Raw genomic sequence first — 21,979 nt, 5'->3', positions numbered from 1 at the left:
ATGCATGTATGGATGTATGGCATGGTTTTTTTGTTTTTTATGTTTGTTTTTTTCAAGCTTTCCTAGTTATGTTATATAATTCCAATTGGCATTCGGGTCACATCATTTTTTTTTTTCAAGGATCCTAAACCTAACTATGATTTGTTCCACAAGCAGCACCACGTAGGCTATATTTGCATACATAAATTACCAACCAGGGATGTTATTATAGAAAAGCATCTATTACCACTTTTCCTTTCTCCCTGTGTTGTTACAGCTCATGAATATTTGTGGAAAGGTCAGTTAACAGTTTTCAGTCAATGCAATTACTTGGTCCTGCCTTGAGCTGTTGTATATTCCCATTATCATATGAATAAAAGGTTTTATTTTTTAAGAGTTAAAAAAACTCTTCTTTATGCTTTTGAGAGCATTTCCACTTTTAAATGATATTTCTTGCACTGTACGCTGTTTTAATTGATTTTTTATTTTTTTCCTGTTTTAAATGTTTCTAAGCTGGTTTCCCCCCCTTTGTTTGTAAATGTTTTCAATCATGTAAAGCACATTGAGTTACCTTGTGTATGAAATGCGCTATACAAATACATTTGATTTGCTTTGCTTTGGGTAGCTGTCAATCAAGAGCTTTGTGACTAAGATTGACAGCTTTTTTTTTTTTTTAAGGTAATTGCTGACCTGCAACAAGTGCAGCATTATAGCTGCACCTATCGATTAAGTCAGGATCAGTTGGAGCTGCCTTTTAACTCCATCAGGGCATCTGGTATGGAATAATATATATATATTTTGAATTACAAAGATACATTTCATCTGTCATATGTTTTGTTTTTTGTTTTTTTTTTAAAGAGGGATGGGAGAACGAGCCCACAGCAAGACAATTTTAGGCCATTTTCCTCCCCGTGACATAATGGTTGGATGTGGTGTTGAAGCAAGCAGGTCAGGCAACGTGGTTGCGCAGGCAAGACTGCGTTCCTGACTGCACTGGAGATGTCCCCTGCAGCAGCTGAAGAAACTCATGAGCTTACATTTTCCTTTTGCTATCATCCCTGATCGTGAGCGACCGTATTTACCTGCCCACCCGTTTTGGTGGTCTTGTTGAAAATGCCTCGCTCTATATTTCCGGGTTTGTTGTTAGACAGACTTGACATGTGACAGTAGTCATGCGAGCCCGGTGACAGCTGCTGTGCCCGCATCATGTGACGGGTCTTGGTTCGATTTAGGAATAATGGCGGTCTCATGATTCCCGCAGAAGGCACTGTCAAAGTGGATAGAGAAGCCGCGTCATTGTCCAGGCCTCATCGGCACAAGGCTTAAAGGTCTCTGCTGTTAGTTACATTGTTCGTGAAGTTATAGGCACCGAGGATGTCTTTCAATGTAAATGTACCGGTATCACTGTTTGAAATTGTAATCAAACCTGTTTCCTTTTCAATTATATGCAATACTGTGACATTGTGTTAAACATGAATAAAAACAGAATACAATGATTTGCCAATCATGTTCAACCTATATTTAATTGAATACACTACAAAGACAAGATATTTAATATTCAAACTGATAAACTTGATTGTTTTTAGCAAATAATCATTAACTTCGAATTTTGTGGCTGCTACACGTTCCAGAAAAAACTGGGAGAGGGTCATGTTTACCACTGTGTTGCATCACCTTTTCTTTTAACAACATTCAATAAACGTTTGGGAACTGAGGACACCAATTGTTGAAGCTTTGTAGGTGGAATTCTTTCCCATTCTTGCTTGATGTACAGCTTCAGCTGTTCTGGTTTTCTGAAGTGTTCCTGAGCCCATGTGGTAATATCCTTTACAAATTGATGTCGGTTTTTGATGCAGTGCCGCCTGAGGGATCGAAGGTCACGGGCATTCAATGTTGGTTTTCGGCCTTGCCGCTTACATGCAGTGATTTCTCCAGATTCTCTGAACCTTTTGATGATATTATGGACTGCAGATGAAATGTGGACTTTTACACATTGCATCAGTCCATGAAATATATATATATATATATATATATATACATATATATATATATATGCACACGTGTGGGTCTCGTATATCAACGTAGAGATTTTTTTTAAAACTCATACTTATAAAAGTACGTTTTTGAGTAAATAAACATTTTCAACGCACACTGATTATTTTGTTGTATTGTAGTTACATGTCTGACTTTCGTAACAAAACAATCCACATCAAAATCACTTAAGAATTCAGCGAGTTCTTTTTTTGTGTGTGTGCTTCTGCCCAAAGGCTCAACACTCCCGGTTCAAGATGGCGGCTACTGTGCACGTCGCTCCAATACGCTGGTGAAGTCCAGGCTCGATCTAGTGTTATATACGATATCTATGTTGGGGCACGTCTCAGCAGTAAAACAGACCGGAAACCAAAACATCGTTTGAGGGACTTTCAAAATAAAAAAAACAGATGAACGTCTTCCACGTACAACTATATTGATTGATGGGTTGAATTCTTGAAGTGAATGGAATTCTTTATGTCAAACGTTAGAAAGTGACAGAAAAACTAACAAAACAAACAAGAGTTGAGCAAAAAATGAAAATAAATTGACTAATTGCTATTTTCAAAAGGTGGCTGACTGGTTAGCACAGTTCTGAGGACCTGTGTTCAAATCTGGCCTCACCTGTGTGGAGTTGGTATGTTCTCCCCGTGTCTGCGTGAGTTTTCTCCGCGTACTTCCCACATCCCAAAAACATGCATGGTAGGTTAATTAAAGACTCAAAAATTGCCCGTAGGTGTGAATGTGAGCGCGAATGGTTGTTTGTTTATATTTGCCCTGCGATTGGCTGGCGACCGGTTCAGGGTGTACCCCGCCTCTCGCCCAGAGTCAGCTGGGATAGGCTCCAGGATGCCAGTGAGCGGTACAGAATACGGATGGATGGATGGCGGGTAAAAGTGAGAAGATTCTAAACTAATAGACAATACAAAGGTTTTGGGCCCATTAATAAACTGTGATTGTGAATGTGAGTAAGTAACACAAGTAGAGATACTGAGTGCAAAGTGGCTAATGTGCAAATATGTGATAATATCACTGAGAAAGATTGTATGACTTGACTTATGACTTGCTCAGCCCAAGTAATGACTTGACATCACTTGCTTGAAATGTGAAGGTTAAGACTTGAGTCTGACTTACACATATGAGACTTACGCCTACCTCTCACGTTATTTACAAGTAATCGTGTTAAAAATGTAAGCGCAAAAAGTATTAGTCTTAGTTGCCGGGACCTGCAGCAAGTCAAATATTTGCAACTCCTCACCAGTGGACCCGTATCATTCTTTGGGTCTACCAGTCTGGTCCAGGGCGTGTTTGACCTGTTAAACTATTTCCCTATTGTGATGGGAAAGTTAATTTTCTACGTGAACTAGTTCAAAATTCAGTTCACCGTTCCCCCAAAAATTAACTAGTTCAGTTCATAGTTCTTAACTCAAAATTTTGAACTAAGTTCACTGTTCCAAAAATGAACTAGTCCATAGTTCTATTTTTGTGTTGTGTTTGTTATCTTGCTGACAGGCTATTACCCTCAAAATACCGGCATTTCATTTCCCCATTGTAGCAGCTCTGGCTGACTATATTAGCAAGTCTTATAGTCATATGTTAAAAATAAATAAAATAAAATCTCTCAAATTTAGGAGTGCTTCAGCACCGCCGATGGGCCGAGGGCTCTGTGCCCTTGGAGAGAGTAACAGGACACACACGAAAGGGAATTACTCCGGAAACAACAAGGTATGTACTCACAACGTTAATGTATAGCTCAGTGAATTTGTGATACAAAACCGGAGACGACTCGGCCTTCTGTTGAAGCATCTTCGAATTGAACGGAAAGGACCAGTACAAAATCACCGGTCACATCACATGAATGTATTTGCGTGTACATAAACGAGGCCCTCAATAATTCTAAACGTTTTGAACTATATATACACCTGTGTGTGTGTATATATATTTTATTTTTTATTTACTATTTATTTATTTTATTATTTTATTTTATTTTTGTGTGTGTGGGGGGGGTGCTGCTTTTATTTTTGAAACGCACACATCCGGTGTGTGTTCGTAGCTGGGTTGGCGGTCCACTTGACTCAGCGGGCATGTCTCATGGCACAACTCCGAGTAGTTGAACAGCAAACGCAAAGTCTTTGGCAAACTTCGGCGACCGTGGTTCTTCTCCTTCTGGAAGTCACTTTGTCCGGGGCTGCCGAGTTCCCAAACATGGAGGCCGGCCTGTCGTAGGCGAACGGCTCTTGGTATCGGTGTGTTGCTTCAAGTTGGCTCAGTCCAGCGGCCGTTCAACGCGACCACACCCTCCCCGCTTCCTCATAGCGCCACTTTGAATCTCTGGGAATAACGGCCGCTTCTGCCGAACCCGGTTTTTTTTTTTTTTCATTTGTGTGGGTCGGAGGAGGGGACGCCGCCGCCGCCGCCGCCGCCTGTTCTCGCAATTGGATTACATGTCGGACGACCACCGAGCGGTATGGATATACGAAGCGAATGGTCCCAGAGTGTATGCGGGCTTTCACGCGCTCCGGTCCGGTGTTAAGACGCCAAGGAGGCGGTGGACGAAATAACGGACGGTGCCTATGGAGTCGAAGCGAGCGCTAGCGTGTAACCCGGGCTTGTGTTTGAAGAAGACGAGGTTGAAACTGGACGGTGGGCTCGGCGTGGATGGACTTTAACCAACAGCGGGATTCGTTAAACGATGGCGCAGGAGGGAAAGCCACGTCCCCTCGCTGTCCACAAGTGCTGCCCGGGTGGTGCCCCGTCCCTAACCAGCATGAGTACCCCAGACTTACTGGGAGCCAGTCGGCCAAGGTGCTGTTCTCGGTCAGCCCTCATTCGAGCGGACGTAAAATGATATCCTATTGAATAAAAACGAAAGAGACTACACTTAGGTATCGAAAAGCTTTGTCATCAACCCCCAATAGTCACACATAGATCAGTATAATCTCGAATTTGACCAAATGGCACAGAAGCAGCCCCCCTACTAATTTAATATCAAGTGGAAATTTGTTTGTAATTATTATTTTCTTCTTCTAATGAGAGTTGCATATTTTTGGTCTGCACTTTGCCTTTTGGAAGGCATTTAGTTGGCACTGCAGTTTGTGTGATTTCGTTTTAAGTTCAACCTGTGACCTTTTTGTGTTCCACAACAGGCTGAGACTATTGTGATACTTGTATTTTCAATTCAGGGCATTTATATGAACGGGCCAGAATAAGTGCTAATACAGTAGTATTTTGAAATGACTGGGGTCAATATTTGGGGGACAGTGGGAACCTCGTTCCAATAATGCAGTAATTTTGCTTTGCTTTTCACCAGTGTTTCGCCATATTGTGAAGGAACTTAAGGAAGACTTTTGGCCAGTTGTTGTTGTTGTTTTTTTGAGAGACTTTACCTTGCAGTGGTTTGATATGGAAATGTCTTAAACAGAACAATGCCGTTTGCAGCAACAGCAGAAAACTATAAATAACCCTGTCAAAAGAGCATTTTGACCACCCCCACCCCACTACCCTCCTTATTATGGCTAGTGGTGGCTCCGGCAAATCGGCTAGTGAGGGATCCACCAGCACACCCAGTGGAAGTCTTCAGCAGAGAAAGCGTCTTTCGTCTATCTGCGACACGTGTAAGGGCAAGATGCAGCTGGTGGCCGACCTCCTCCTGCTGTCCAGCGAGACCAGGCCAGTCATGACTTGTGAGGGTGTGGCGGTGGCCGACACGTTTGACCAGTGTCGTGACACGGTCATTGCACGGACTAAAGAGCTCTCTATTCTCACCCATGACATACAAAGCCAGCTCAACATGGGCCGATTCACAGAGGTGGGGGACCGCCTGTTGGAGATGGCTGATCTCGTGGTTTCTTTGACTGAATGCTCTGCCCACGCTGCCTATCTGGCAGCTGTAGAGACCGCCGGCTCGCAGCCTTGCTCGCCCGGTCTTGTGGACCGTTACAAAGTGACCCGTTGTCGGCACGAGGTTGAACAAAGCTGCAGCGTCCTCCGAGTCACGCCCCTGCTGGATCTCACTCCCCAACTACTCCTCGAGCTCTCCCAGAACATCTCCACCAACCTCAAGACTCTGACAGACATCTCGTCGCTGGCCAGCGAAAGGTCCAGGGACCGCTTTGGAAAAGAGCAGTTCAAACTGAGTGTCAAGAGCATGAGCACTAGTGGCACTGCCTTCCTGGCTTGTGTAAAAGAGGTGAAAACGCAGCCCAGCGAGCTGACAAGGAATCGTTGCGTCCTCTTCAGTGCCGCCCTGGTCCAAGCCGTCAACGCGCTGGTCGGCTTTGCCACGGAGCCTCAGTTCCTGGGGAGAGCTGCGGGAGTCTCCACTGAAGGGAAGGGTGTACAGACTGCAGTGTTAGGGGGCGCCATGAGTGTCGTTTCAGCCTGTGTCCTCCTCACCCAGGGACTCAGGGATGTTGCCCAGCACCCCGAGAGCAGCTCCAGAATGGCTGACTACCGGGAGCGCCTACGGAACTCGGCGTGTGCCGTGTCAGATGGCTGCACCCTGCTCACACAGGCACTCAGAGAGCGCTCGTCTCCGAGGACTCTGCCGCCAGTCAACTCTCATTCTGTGACTTAGTTCAGGGAGAAACAGTATAATGTCTGGTCCAACTATGTCCTGTTTGAACATACCAAAGAGACTTACACCTACACCCTGCTCATCAGGATTAGAAAAGGCTCCAAAAAAATGTGCAAGGAAGTCTGGTGTCGGTTCATGAAGTGCGCTGAAACATCGATGAGCAAGTTCTCCACAGGGTTTTGTGTCACGCTGGATGTGACTTTAACCCAAGTAATCAGGCCACTTTGCCACCATCAGCCCAAAGCAGGCACAGCTCCCCTCCCTGCTCTTCACAAACTGACAGCACCTTCCTATCCTGAAAAGTTTACCTCAGTTTTCAGCTCTGGTGAAAATGCCAGCCTTGACGTTGGATGGATGTAGCCTTGCTATGTGAACCTATGATTGATTGACTGACCTGCTCTAAGCCGTGTGCTTTGCAAGCTTGGTAGGAGTGACAAGTGTCTGATTTTGTTTGTTTTGTTTTGTTTTGTTTTGTTTTTTTCTCAATGTGTGTGAATCCCTACTTGGTAAAAGCTGCTGTGAGTGTGCCATAGGTTTTTACACATTATTAGACTTCACATAGTACTTTAATGTGTTTGACCATGCATGTAATGGAGTATTTATTTCAACAATTAAAAATGTTTCTTATAAGCTGTTTGGCTCAAGTGCTACATGGAATTAATTTCAACGACTTGTTCAATCAAGCTGCATTTATTGATTTTGTCCATTTTGGTTATATGATGATTTATTCTATTACATTTAATAAACAGCCCTTGGTTTGCCAAATGTCAACAATGCTATTTAGCTAAAACTTCAGTGTTCTTGTAGAATGTATGGTCTGCCATCGAATTATGCTAGCATAACGTCATGTTTTTTTTTTTTTTTTTTTGTCATGCTTAAACATATAAGACATTAATAACCCCTTTTATTAATGTCTAAATCCTCACTCTCCACACATGGTGATAGATAAAGAAAGTTTGATTGATATTACCTCAGGTAAAGTCATCTAAAGAAGTAAAATTAGTTGTTGACATAGCAACCACAAAGACAATGCAACTCACCCAAGGCGTGGAAATGAACTCAAATTGTTGTTGCTTACCGCAGTGTCAAAATGTCATGATTTAAACACATCATCGTCCACATCACACTCATCAAAGCACACTGTTAAAATGGTTAAGGGGTATTTATACTGCGAATGGGTTAATGTGTGTTTACGCATATACCTGTACAGTGGAAATTGAAGTCTGTTACAGGTCACATTAATGGTGGAAGAAGGTTTTGAAATGATTTATCTTTATCCTGGCATTTAAACAGGGGTGTGTAGACTTTTTATATCCACTGTATCATAGTAGGTTAATTGAAGATTCTAAATTGCCCTTAGGTGTGACTGTGAGTATGAATGGTTGGTTGTTTCTATGTGCAACTGCGATTGGCTGGCGACCAGTTCAGCGCGTACTCTCCTCTTGCCTCTCGCCCGCGGATAGCTGGGATAGGCTCCAGCACGCCTGCCACCCTAGTGAGGAGAACCGGAACAGAAGATGAATGTATAAATACATCCATCCATTTTCCGTACTGCTTGTGCACACTAGGGTCGCTGGCGTCCTGGAGCCTATCCCAGCTATCTGCGGGCGAGAACTGGTTGCCAGCCAATCGCAGGGCACACACAAACAAACAACCATTCGCACTTCTGGGCAATTTAGAGTCTTCAATTAACCTACCATGCATGTTTTTTGGGATATGGGATGAAACCGGGGTCCCCGGAGAAAAACCACGCAGGCACGGGGAGAACATGCAAACTCCACACAGGCGAGGCCGGAATTGAACCCTGGTCCCCAGAACCGCATGATGTGCTAACCAGTCGACCACCGTTCCGCCTTGTATACATACATAGTTAAATAATGTCATATTGATTTCAGTTTAAATCGGATATATTTTCAGGGGGAGTAATCCTCACATAGAGGAGTAGCAGTTCATTCCTATGTGTCAGCAAACACAAGCTGAAGTGTTGTGGGGCAAGATACCCTCACCTTTCAACTCTGCGTGGAAGACTTAAAAATGCACCTGTGAGTTGGTATGTATGTATTGGAGTAAAATTGTCATTAATATTAACAAGCTTGTTTCCCAGGTTCTCTACATTTAATGATTGTATTTGAGATGACAAAAGGACAAGAATGCATGATTATTTATCTCATAGTCATGACATACTGACACATTTGTCAAGTACAGAGCTTTTAATGAGATGAGGTGTCATCCTTCCTCACGTAGGTTTTTCTATGCCAGATAGTACGAAGTTATTCTCATAATAAAAAAATGCCAAGCCTTTGAATGTTAACAAAACACATAGTAACAATAGCTATAATGTTTTCAAAAAAATATATATATACATTTGTTAATCCAGTGGCGGGCAGTGAGTTTGGGACCTGGGCCTTCAGTGACCTAATCCACCTTAATATCACCACGTCACAAATATAATGCACAAAAACGCTACTCTTGTATAACTGTGTTTCATTGAAGAAGACACAGAGGCATTACCCATATTTGAGGATGAAAGCCATTATTACTAAAGCAAGAAACCGTTACCTTTATCTTCCAATATGTCACCACCAAACCTCTATAGATGACTACAATATAAATTCACAATCAGTATATATCTAAAAACATGACAAAAAATGTTAAAACTTCAAATAAAATACATCATACTAAGTGGAGATGCAGCAGATGTCCTTCCTTTTCTCTTGCCTGTCTGTGTAAACTAGGTCATAGGTGCTGCCCTGAAGGTGCCCCCAAATCCTTTTCCGGTAGAAAACAAGTCAGATGGCAAATATTTTGCTTGACCGAGCCCTATAAAGTTGAGTTTAAAAAAAAAAAAAAAAGGTCTTGAAAATGACTTTTTTAATCATGTCCAAAATTGTCCTCTTCAGTAAATCAAATGTATGCACATATTCAGCTTAACCAATCAGAGGACAGGAAAAATACAAACGTGACTTAGCCTGCGCGAGGACGCTGAGTGGTGAATGTACAACCCCAATACCAATGAACTTGGGACATTGTGTTAAACATGAATAAAAACAGAATACAATGATTTGCAAATCATGTTCAACCTATATTTAATTGAATACACTACAAAGACAAGACTTTTATTGTTCAAACTGATAAACATGACTGTTTTTTAGCAAATAATCATTAACTTAGAATTTTATGGCTACAACTCGTTCCAAAAAAGCCGGGACAGGAGGCAAAAAAGAGTGAGAAAGTTGAGGAATGCTCATCAAACACCTGTTTGGAACATCCCACAGGTGAACAGGCTCATTGGGAACAGGTGGGTGCCATGATTGGGTAGAAAAGGAGCTTTTTCACAATATACATATACACACAGTGGGTACGGAAGGTTTTCAGACCCCCTTAAATTTGTCACTCTTTGTTTTATTGCAGTGGCACGGTGGACGACCGGTTAGAGCGTCAGCCTCACAGTTCTGAGGACCCGGGTTCAATCCCCGGCCCCGCCTGTGTGGAGTTTGCATGTTGTCCCCGTGCCTGCGTGGGTTTTCGCCGGGCACTCCGGTTTCCTCCCACATCCCAAAAACATCCTCTGTCCCTTTTATAACAAGGATTAAATAGTCGACAGGTCTATTGTTAACCTCAAATGATTGAAATTCTGAAAAGTCTCTATATTCAATAATTGTGTCAATATTACATGGCTGTTAATACAGTTATTTTTGAATGCATCGTCTTGCTGTCATCGTCATTTACTGTATGTAGAATCTTACAAGCTGTACAATAAGAATACATGCTTTCATCTGTACGAACAAAACTCAAGTTCTTGACTTGATCTGTATTTGTTTAAGAGACAAGTCTTTTTTTTCCCCTAAAGAAGATGGGCACATGTAATTTCAGAAAATCTTGTAACGTGGCCCACAGATTGTGAGGTGGCTCAGCTTCACTCGCAGTGCGATGTCCGTCACCGAGTTGATCGTTCGATAAGGAAGAAGTTGCCCGCGGTCGAGTAACATTGTTGTGGACAGCTATTGCTAAAGAGTTTTGATAGCGGAAGGTGTCTGCTCCTGCAAAAACATTCCAAGACCATCACACTACCACTACCATGTTTGGTGTGATGTTTTTTTTAATTTTTTTTTTATTTGTTTAAGATGAGCGGCACGGTGAACGACTGGTTAGAGCGTCAGCCTCACAGTTCTGAGGACCCGGGTTCAATCCCCGGCCCCGCCTGTGTGGAGTTTGCATGTTCTCCCCGTGCCTGCGTGGGTTTTCTCCGGGCACTCCGGTTTCCTCCCACATCCCAAAAGCATGCATTAATTGGAGACTCTAAATTGCTTGTGGTTGTTTGTTTGTATGTGCCCTGCGATTGGCTGGCAACCAGTTCAGGGTGTACACCGCCTCCTGCCCGATGACAGCTGCGATAGGCTCCAGCACGCCCGCGACCCGCGTGAGGAGAAGCGGCTCAGAAAATGGATGGATGGATGTTTAAGATGAGCCTTTCTGTTCTTTTTGTTCAGGAGTGTTTTTTTCCTTGGAACTCTTCCATGGATGTCATTTTTGCCCAGTCTCTTCTTTATTGCAGTGTCATGAACACTGACCTTAACTGAGGCAAGAGAGGCCTGCAGTTTTTTAGATGTTGTCCTGGGTTCCTTTGTGACCTCCTGGATGAGTCGTCGCTGTCCTCTTGAGGTACTTTTTGTCGGCTGGCTACTCCTGGGAAAGTTCACTGTTCCATGTTTTCTCCATTTGTATGTAATGGCTCTCACGGTGGTTTGCTGGAGTCCTAATGCTTTAGAAATGGCTTTGTTAGACTTTTCAGACTGATAGATGTTAGTTACTTTATTAATTTTTTTCATCTGTTCTTGAATTTCTTTGAACCATAGCAATTTATTGCAGCTTTTTAAGATTTTTTTTTAGGCAGACTTCATTTTGTCAGACAGGATGTTTTTAAGTGATTCCTTGATTCAACAGGTCAAGTGGTAATCAGGCTTGGGTGTGGTCAGTGAATATCGACTCAGCTTTTCCCCCAAAATGTGACTCACCACTGTTAATTCATGATTTAAGGAGGGGGGGATTACTTTTTCATTCAGGGCCATGTAGCTCAGAATGGTTTCTTTTTCCTTCATAAATACAATCACTCCTTGAAGACTGATATATTCTTCTGTTTGATGCTCTTAAACATTAAAGTTGGGAAACTATTGGAAAAATACGAATTTGAGAAGGGGGCACGTACGTTTTCGGCACTCTAAATGTGTCATCTCTTCTCTGTCTTAAATCTCCATTGAACAGTTATGACAGGAGCAGTACAATAGCTGTTTGTGACATGATACCAAGCTGTCATAAGAATTTGGGCTGCTCGTGACCCAGCATTCTTCAGCCTTCCTGCCCGCACTCAGCAAAGCCAAAACCATTGGCCCTCAACAGGAAACCTATAGCCTGTGCTATCAGGAGTGGCTTCCTTCACATGACAAAAGACTGGAGTCATAATTTCAGGCAAGGGTCCGCCCATTTCCTGCTCCAGAAGGGAAACACTTGCCTATCCGTTTCCCCTGAGGGGCTCCCATCCCTGTACCTCCTATGTCTAAGGAGAAGAATGCTGATTCACACACACACACACACACACACACACACACACCAAATCATGGTTTACATTACCTGTAAACCTGTAGCATTGCATTTAAGAAAAAGGGGGAAAGGCCCTTTCAGTTGTAGAACCTCTTAACACGAAATGAAACGAGTGTAGCAATAGCAGAATTACATAAAACCGCTGTCCTCTCTGTTTGCTTTGTAACACAAGGTGTTGTGGTAACATGATAACAACAACTGATCCTGTTTAAATAATGGATATCTTTGGCTGATTGAGTCATTCTGCTGTTGCAACAAAATTCGCAAACAGCAGCAGAAGCAGTTCGGTCACCGTAGCTCCATAATCTCAACCAGTGTGTCCCAAAGATTTTCAGCTCATGACCCGACTTCCAATACTGTACGAAATGTGCTCCTCTCCATGTCCACCCATCCGTCCATTTTCTTTACCGCTTATCCTCACTCGGGTCGCAGGCTGCCGGAGCCTATCCCAGCTATCGTCGGGCTGGAGGCGGGGTACACCCTGAACTGGTCGCCAGCCAATCGCAGGGCACAAATAAACAAACAACCATTCTCGCACACATTCACACCTACGGTAATTTAGAGTCTTCAATCAACCTACCGTGCATGCTTTTGGGATGTGGGAGGAAACCGGAGTGCCCGGAGAAAACCCACCCAGGCACGGGGAGAACATGCAAACTCAAAAATACGAAAAACTGTATTACGGTATAACAAGCATCAATGAAAAAGCCTGTACAAATTTTACAGTATGTTCAAAATTGTGAAATTCTGCTCTCTTTGATAACCAGGAGTTTGTGAATTACTTGAAGTAGAATTTATCAGTCCAGTTACACGGCTTGCTGGCCGTGTGCTGTCTGAGCTTCCTGTTCATTACAGTCTGGTTTTGTCGGTGTAGTGTTCTCAAGAATCAATCTTGTTATTTCTGTTTTTATTCACTTTATTTACCGATCGATCAGCACACAGCTACCATCTATTCGACATGAAATTACATTCTTGAGTCTTCTTTATGTCCTTTTCTTCTTCGCTTCTTGTTGCCGTACTATTATGTAGTGCCCCCTAGTGTTCCAACTGAGATACCACAGTTGAAAAAAAATATGTGCCTTTATATGTAGACAGTCTCACCATTGTTCTGCTGTGGTTCGCACGTCTATTTCCCTTGTCCACTCTGTCCCTCTGTCTGTCCCCTAAAAAACGTTTCTGTCCGGCTGCATTTTAAACAAACATCAGAATAATTTAAAACATTTAAAAATAAGCAAAGGGAGTATTTCAACACTCCTGTCGCACAGCAAAAAAAGGCATACAGATCCACCATTCTGCATGGCCATACAGCTGAACAGGACAGGTAAGTCGAAAAAAGTAAGTCATTTGCATAGAATAACTGAAACGTACTATCGATCGGTTTTGAAGGGGCAATAAACTAAGCCCCCCTTGTCTTTCAAGGTGCAAAACCAATATAAATGCAGTACATAATATATACACATATATGTATATATATATATATATATATATATATATATATATATACACACACACACATTAATGAAATATATGTTCTAGTTATATTCAATTATATTTTTATTTTGTTGTTAAAATGACTCGAAAGGACTCGAAACTCTAGGTGAAAGACTTACGACTTGATTCGGGACTTGCCTGTCTTGACGTGGGACTGGATTTTGGACTTGAGCGCAAAGACTTGAGATTTACTTGACCGACTTGCAAAGCAATGACTTGGTTCCACCTCTGGTTCAGCCCGTCTACCATGGATGTAGTACGTTCCCTCCCGGCCCCACGTTCTGATGGAGTCCCTCAAGTTTCTCACAGTTTGATCAAGGTCTGACCTGTTTATCATGTTCAAGGCTTTTTATCGATGAAACGTGAACGCCGGGCAGCATTGGAACACGTTTTTGGCCACAGCAGACTCGAATGAAACTCCCCCTGCCTGCCCTGTCTTTCCCGGACTGCACTCACCGTAGTCAAAGGCGCCGTATCACGCGGGGCCCAAAAACCTTCACAGGCCGGGACGCGCCATGAAATTGATCCCATACACCCTAGCTTGTCATGAAAACTGTGACCAAAGGCGCACCTATGCGACAGAACTTGACAAACACCGTGAGAGATGCCTGGGTTAGGTAATACATACAGTATGCTTCCCGTTCCACTATGAACCAACTCCAAGTTTTCTTTCGCTCTTTTACCTACGGTCACATTTTGATGCATTCACCCCACCGACTAGGTTTCTAATCTGCCCCATGACTGCAGTGGAATTGTTTTTGACAGTTTAAAAACCTGGCCAGCATCCACAGTAATCTGGGCCTGTCACATTTACCCATCCATTTCCCCCACATTGTGTCACATTCGTGTTTTGTCCACGGTAGCCTGAAACGTCATTGCATGTATGATTTAATATATGCTATTTGCTTAGCTTGGCGGCGCTGGAGCTGCCCAGCTGGCTGTCTGGCTCCAAACCCAGAAATGCACTTCCAGCAGCGTGTGAAAGCTTATGTTTATGAAGGCATCTGCCACGCAATGGGCCTTAACACAACACAGTTCTAGGTCCAAAATGCTAAGGAATTTCTCCCAAAATAAATAGGGAAGCTGTTTATTCCTGAACTCATCTGAGTTTGGCAGGTGATGCAAAGCTTTGCACATGACAAAATCGCATTGTCACTCTGCCAGTTTCCTGAGATGAGTGGGCATGTAGCAAATAGGGACTGGGCAGGTACTTGAATATTAATTGGCGAGCATAGGTCACAACGACGGCAAATTCAAAACCACCCGTTTTCCAAGTGGTTTGGTGTCCAAAGGCTATTGTATTCAATTGACAAACCGCAGAAATGTCAACTTAAACCAGGTCACAGACTAATTTTGACCTATGTTATGCATAAAACAGAAAAAAAATAGTTCCATTTTGATGGAAGAGGACCTTTAAGCTGCAGGGGCGAAAGCTGGAGGGAAGTTTGTGGCGATCGTCCAAATTTTACAATCGAAAAATCCATCATCATCACCATTACTGCCATTTAAGGCAGAGTAACTGCATTTTCTCCCGGATGTTATGTTGGTACAGTTGAGATTATTGTAAATATAACCATCATTTTTAATCCTGGATGTAAATATTTTCTAGTCAATCCCTACCTCAAGTCTGGAGTTCATGGACGTCACCAAATTCAATTCGCTTTCAGTCGCAGCGTGTTTGTGGGTCTTGCAGAATCCACTTTGGTCTTCAGCACGTGAAAGTTGACAGGGTTGGCATAAAGCGGTTGCCGTAGCTGTTGAAGTATATTTAACTTTTTACGGTCACCTCCAGTCACAACATCAACGGAAAGGGATCAATACTCTGTATAAAATAGGCGTATTATTATCCAAATCCAGAGACGTCTTCATGAATATACAAAGAGTGTGACAAAATCCAAACGAATCAAACCACTAACATTGCAGAACAAGAAGGTCAGATTAGACTTTGACTGAAAACATCTTTGTCCATTATAAAGAGTAAGAATTTAAACAAGTGACAAAATCCAAACGAATCAAAATTGCCACCATTTGATTGCCAAACATTAGTTAAACCAGTTGAGGGACAGGAACATATTTTTGTTGCACATGATGAGAGTGAAGTTAAAACAATGTTCGGTCCAGGCCAGAGAGGTCAAGGCTTCCTGCTTCCAATATTTTTTGTCGGTGTTATTGTTTCTTTGTTGGTACCTCTTTCTAGGCGTGGTCCATTTCCTTTACACAAAACATTAAGAGTAGCTACAGCAGCACAACCCATCTACTTTCATGGTGGTTCAATTCTCAACTGAAACATATAGACAGCGAATACAGTAAAACCGCTGGTTATGTTATGAATCACTAACGTGTATGCGTAAGCGAGGTCCTGAACTTTTCATTAAACATACATGCATAACATGCATTAATATAAAAACAGAACTAAGGCTTAAATGCTGTTATCTTATATCTACTCAATAATGACTTTTTAATATCCTTTTTTTTTTTTTTTAATTTAAATTTAAATTTGATCCGATTGATTGAACCAGCATTTGGCCGCATTTATCTTCAGTGTCAGCTTCCGGCTTTATGGCAAGTTTTACTGTAATATTGACTTTACACTATTACCCAGTTTGCTATTTGCTTTTTAAAAATGATTTTATTTAAAAAAAAATTTTGCCAAGTAAGTGGCCATCCTCCATCCAGTTTGGGCACAGCGGGGCCATTATTTTTCAGAACTCCTTAAAACATTGGGGCTCTGTAGTAGCGACATCTAGTGGTTATCTGGGCTTAACGGAACCACCAAGAACAATAGTATGTATCATGAATCAGTGTTTCCGAATAATTGAGTCAATTGAGTCAGTATTTTACATTAGAACAATCTCACGGCACACAACCAAACAAAAATGTCACAAAAAGTATGAAGCAATGAGATCTTGTCTCAATTTACGCACAAATGTACTTATCCTGTACATTTTGAAGTGATGGGGAACAACAGTGAAAAAGTGACCCTCAAATCCATGGAGGTGCCCCTAAGTAGTTTAATGAAACTATACTAAACTATTTTCAATGGCCGTTTGACCTTTTCTAAGTAATTCAATACAAGTTTTACATCTGTATCCAATCACTTCTTGAGATGAGCAACATGTTGTGTGTAACACAGCTAGTCTGCACACATACACCACTGTGACTCCCTCTTGTACTGTACTTGTGATATTTTGCATAGGAGCTACTGTACATACAAAAATGTACCACGAATGTGGTGCACTAAATTGGAAGGTAGTATTAGCAGCGTGACAGTGTGTTTATTTAGTATGTTTAAAGAGTGTCTCAAGAATGATTTTCCAGCATAGAGGAAAAACTTTTTTTTTTTGCACTGCATCAAAAACCGACATCAATGTGTAAAGGATATCAACACCAAATGGGCTCAGGAACACTTCAGAAAACCAATTTCAGTAAATACAGTTCGGCGCTACATCCGTAAGTGCAACTTGAAACTCTACTATGCAAAGCAAAAGCCATTTATCAACAACACCCAGAAACGCCGCCGGCTTCTCTGGGCCCGAGCTCATCGAAGATGGCCTGACACAAAGTGGAAAAGTGTTCTGTGGTCCAACGAGTCCGCATTTCAAACTGTTTTTGGAAATTGTGGACGTTGTGTCCTCCGGGTCAAAGAGGAAAAGAACCATCCGGACTGTTATGGACGCAAAGTTCAAAAGCCAGCATCTGTGATGGTATGGGGCTGTGTTAGTGCCAATGGCATGGGTAACTTACACATCTGTGAAGGCACCATTAATGCTGAAAGGTACATACAGGTTTTGGAGAAACATATGCTGCCATCCAAGCAGCGTCTTTTTGGTGGACGCCCCTGCTTATTTCAGCAAGACAATGCCAAACCACATTTTGCACGTCTTACAACAGCGTGGCTTCGTAGTAAAAGAGTGCGGGTACTAGACTGCCCTGCCTGCAGTCCAGACCTGTCTCCCATTGAAAAAGTGTGGCGCATTATGAAGCGTAAAATACGACAACGGAGACCAGACTATTGAACAGCTGAAGCTATAGATCAAGTAAGAATGGGAAAGAATTCCACCTACAAAGCTTCAACAATTAGTGTCCTCAGTTCCTAAACGTTTATTGAATGTTGTTAAAAGAAAAGGTGATGAAACACAGTGGTAAACATGACCCAGTTCCAACTTTTTTTAAATGTGTTGCAGCCATTTTATTTGTTAAAAACAATAAAGTTTAGCATTTTGAACATTAAATATCTTGTCTTTGTAGTGTATTCAATTAAATATAGGTTGAACATGATTTGCAAATCATTATATTCTGTTTGTATTTATGTTTAACACAACATCCCAACTTCATTGGAATTGGGGTTGTATTTTAAATAAATAATTAGAATACACTTATTACGTTGAAGACATCTGTTCAATGTTTTGACGATTCTATATTCTGGGCATTTTGTGATCTCTACAGATTGTATTGTTGATTGACGACTAACTAGGCTGATGGCATAAAAATTCCCTCTTGCACGTTTGAAGAGAATATAAATCATGCACCTGACCCGCGAGGTGGTGGAACAGCTTGTGGAGAAGGGGGGCACAGTGCTCGGGGGGCACTACCAACAAACAGGGCAACCATGCTCAAAAATTAAATACACATCATTGAGTTCAAAGATAGGAACGCTTTAACCCAGGGGTGGGCACACTTTTTGACTCAGGGGCCACATTGACTTTTAAAATTTGACAGCCGGGCCAACCCAGGACCAGATGCTTACATATAAAAAAATAAAAAAACATTAAAAAATGGCATTGTAGTGTTAACACTGACATTTACTTTTAATGGGAACAGTGTTGTTTTGTTGATCACCTTTTTTTGCCAGTGCATCAAAGTCAAGTCAATGTACCACTGTACATACTGCGCTACCTGGTGGAAACACTGGGCGTTACAGGACAACTTGGTGGAACCACTCGGCATCACAGGACAAGGTCAAATGAACTTAGTCATGATTTTGATTTGATTTGGGCGATTTTGCACCAATCTTTGGCGGGCCGGATTGAAATGATCAACAGGCCTGATGTGGCCCGCGGGCCGTCGTTTGCCCACACCTGCTTTAACCCATTAAGAAAATGTAGCAGATAAATAGCACCAATACAAATTTATGAGTTTCATTATATTTTACAAAACTACTTCGAACAACAAGTGTATAACATTAAATTAACCAGGTAAACAATAATTGCCATGAAAATCTTACGAGCAGAAAAAATACTCATGGGTAAAGGTATGTAATAAAAACTAGGCTTGACACCATCAGGATTTTTTGGGCCGATCACCGATCAGCGAGTTTAAAAAAACGAAAACCGATCACAAGATGGAGCAATGTGTCTATTTAAATGACTTTCTCCATTTACTATTATATACTTGTGTACTGTATATGTCACAGTCTGTCACCTGCAGTTCCTTTTTTGGGAACTTGGGTGGCGCTTTCTGCCTCACCTTCCTCTCTCTCTCTCTCTCTCTCTCTCTCTCTCTCTCTCTCCAGTCACCACCACCCGCTCACCTGCGAACCTGTTCCTCATCAGCGCTCATCACTGCCGCTATTTCAACCTGCCAGATCTAAGAGTTTGATGCCAGAGTATTGATGTACACCTGTCAACTATCATGATAATTCTTGTAAGTTACGCGACTCCCCACAATTGTGCTCACCCCATTGTGTTCTTCTCCTCCTCCTCCTCCTCCAGTGCTCCTTCCGTGTCACCTGCCTCGCCGTCTGTCCCAGCCACACCGCCAAAGCACTTCCTCCTGCCAGAGCCCCCCCCCCCCCCCCCCTCCCCGCTTCCTGCATGTTCCCTGCTTCGGCCAACCACCCTCACTCCTCGAACATCCAGCCTCCGAAATATCCTTCAATAAAACTACTCTCATTTACTTCCTCCGCTTCTGCCTGCTTTGTCAATATCTCACAATCACTGATCATGACAGTATACTGAGTATCTTCTCTAGTCCAGTGATTCCCAACCAGTGTGCCATGAGCAATCTTCAGGTGTGCTGTGGGATATTATCATATTTTACTCAACCGCTCACAAAATTATTTATTTACAGGAAATAATGTATCTTTGTTCCTCTATTTATGCCAGTGAGGCATAGTGACAGACAGAACAAATAAATGCTCTTCTATTAGATGGGCAGGAAGTACATACAGTCATTACTGTGTCTCTACGTTTTGTGACATTTCTGTTTGTTGGTGTGCCGTGAGATTTTCCAATTGTAAAATATGTGCCTTCGCTCCATAAAGGTTGGAAATCACTGCTCTAGTCAGGTCATGTATTCTAATCAGTCAGGTCAAACCAACATTATAACATGACCGAAATAATGGGAGATAACTTACTGTAGTTGAATTACTTTATTGTAATTAAATTACTTCACACGCACCGAAACTTTAGAGCATGATTCGACAGAACGCCAACATGTTTACGCACAACTGTTAGTGCTAGCACTATCTTGCTAGGCTACATAACGTTTTGTTGTCTGCTTGCGAGCGGTATAAATAATAACTAATAAATAACTTTATTGGTATATACAGTATTACGTCAAAAGACACGCGACAAGGCTAAAAATAAACTAGCTTTTGGATTCAAATATATATATATAATATACGATGGCGACGCAGAGTAAATGTCTTTTGCGCAGCCAATCAATGACGTAATTGATCGGATTGGCAAATTATGACATTAAAGCCGATCAGCATAAAAGGCTAATTATCGGCTGATACTGATCAGGCCGATCAGATCGGTATAAAGTCGAATAAAAACTACTTTAATGAATGCAGAATCATGCTACTGATAAGCAGAAACGTGTGGTCAGATAGGCTCCACCCAGTACACTAAATAAGGGGTGTGAAAACACAAGTGATAAAAAGATCAAAGGGGCACATCAAAGGCAGGCCAAAAAGCGAGGTCCATGGTTCTCGTTAATGTGAGGAACATGGTCCATGGTTCTCGTTAATGTGAGGAACATGGTTCATGGTTCTCGTTAATGTGAGGAACATGGTCCATGGTTCTCGTTAATGTGAGGAACATGGTCCATGGTTCTCGTTAATGTGAGGAACATGGTTCATGGACCCTCTCTATATTCAGAAGTGCCCTTGCGGTAACCAATGATCAAATAATGAAGTTGAGTTCAAATGGAATTGATTCCAACAGGTCTATCGAATGATAGGAATATACACCGATCCACATCACTCTCCAAATTCTAGTTTAATGATGGGCCTTAATTGTTGCTTTGTCCCTCATAACTTTCAAGCTACACTTCCTTGAAATACAGGCGTGGTTCAATACATTTGAATGCAATCAAAACGTGAATTTATTTCCCATTGAAACCCATTATACAGATTCATTCAACACAGGAAATCCTTGAAGAAAGTCCAATTGCTAATTTTTATATGTAAAATCTTTGGATTGTTTCTGAAATATTATTTCTTGAGATGGCACATTTGGGATTTTGGTCAGATATAAGCTATAATCATCACAATTATATATACAAATAAAACCATGAAATACTATTTCAGTTTGTGTCTTTAATCAGTATTCGTCCAATTTCAATTTCTGAAGAATAATTCAACATGATTTACGTCCAGTAGATGGCAGAAGAGACCATGAAAAAAAAACCAAAATCCTCGGTCAATGAGCAGGGCTGTCAAACGTATTGTAGTTAGGGGCCACATACAGCCAAATATAATTTCAAGTAGGCCGGACTAATAAAATCCTAGCATATAAATTGTTGTTTTAATACAAACACATACAAGTACATGAGAAAAAGCAATATATTTCATGAACTTTAATAATTTTCACTTCATTTTCTACATGTGTACAATAATTATCGAAACCTAAATTGCCTGCTGAAGGGTACAACATAAAGTGAGAACCATTTTACATACACCAAAATAGCCCAGTGAATGTATAGACTTTCTAGTCCTACATTAAACACATTTATTTAAAAAAAAAAACAGTTGTGAAGCTACCCTGACTTAAAGGGAGTTTGCAGTTTTAAAAAACAACAAAAACACTTTCTTGTCATATATGTTAAAACTGTCTGTATGACCTGAGAATAGAATATTATTAAAATGGTCTTTAGAAAAATCGGCATGACATCAATAGCCAATCAGAGACTGTACAGACAGGAGGGGAGACCGAATAGTTTGTCAATAATTTACACACGCCCACCGCTCACACGGAGACTCGCTGGGACGTACCTCTCATAGAGTTAATTTTATTTAGTCTATTATAGATTCTTTGTGCGGAACGGTGGCCGACTGGTTAGAGCGTCTACCTCCCAGTT

At 41.8% G+C, this 21,979-nt stretch overlaps 1 protein-coding gene across 1 annotated transcript; it reads left to right on the top strand.

Annotated features, from left to right (window-relative positions):
• The first annotated feature begins 4,047 nt into the window (after positions 1-4,047).
• On the top strand, positions 4,048-7,216 carry tlnrd1 (talin rod domain containing 1). Its single transcript, XM_061758014.1, has one exon. The coding sequence runs from the start codon at positions 5,522-5,524 to the stop codon at positions 6,584-6,586; it is 1,065 nt and encodes a 354-aa protein (XP_061613998.1). The 5' UTR covers positions 4,048-5,521; the 3' UTR covers positions 6,587-7,216.
• The last annotated feature ends 14,763 nt before the right edge of the window (positions 7,217-21,979 follow it).

Source organism: Phyllopteryx taeniolatus, chromosome 2 (assembly GCF_024500385.1).
Source record: "Phyllopteryx taeniolatus isolate TA_2022b chromosome 2, UOR_Ptae_1.2, whole genome shotgun sequence".
Taxonomy (NCBI): Eukaryota; Metazoa; Chordata; class Actinopteri; order Syngnathiformes; family Syngnathidae; genus Phyllopteryx; species Phyllopteryx taeniolatus.
This window is presented reverse-complemented; position numbering and strand designations above follow the sequence as displayed.

Excerpts from the sequence above, each read along its gene's own strand:
- tlnrd1 (XM_061758014.1), top strand. The coding sequence starts at position 5,522 with ATGGCTAGTGGTGGCTCCGGCAAATCGGCTAGTGAGGGATCCACCAGC.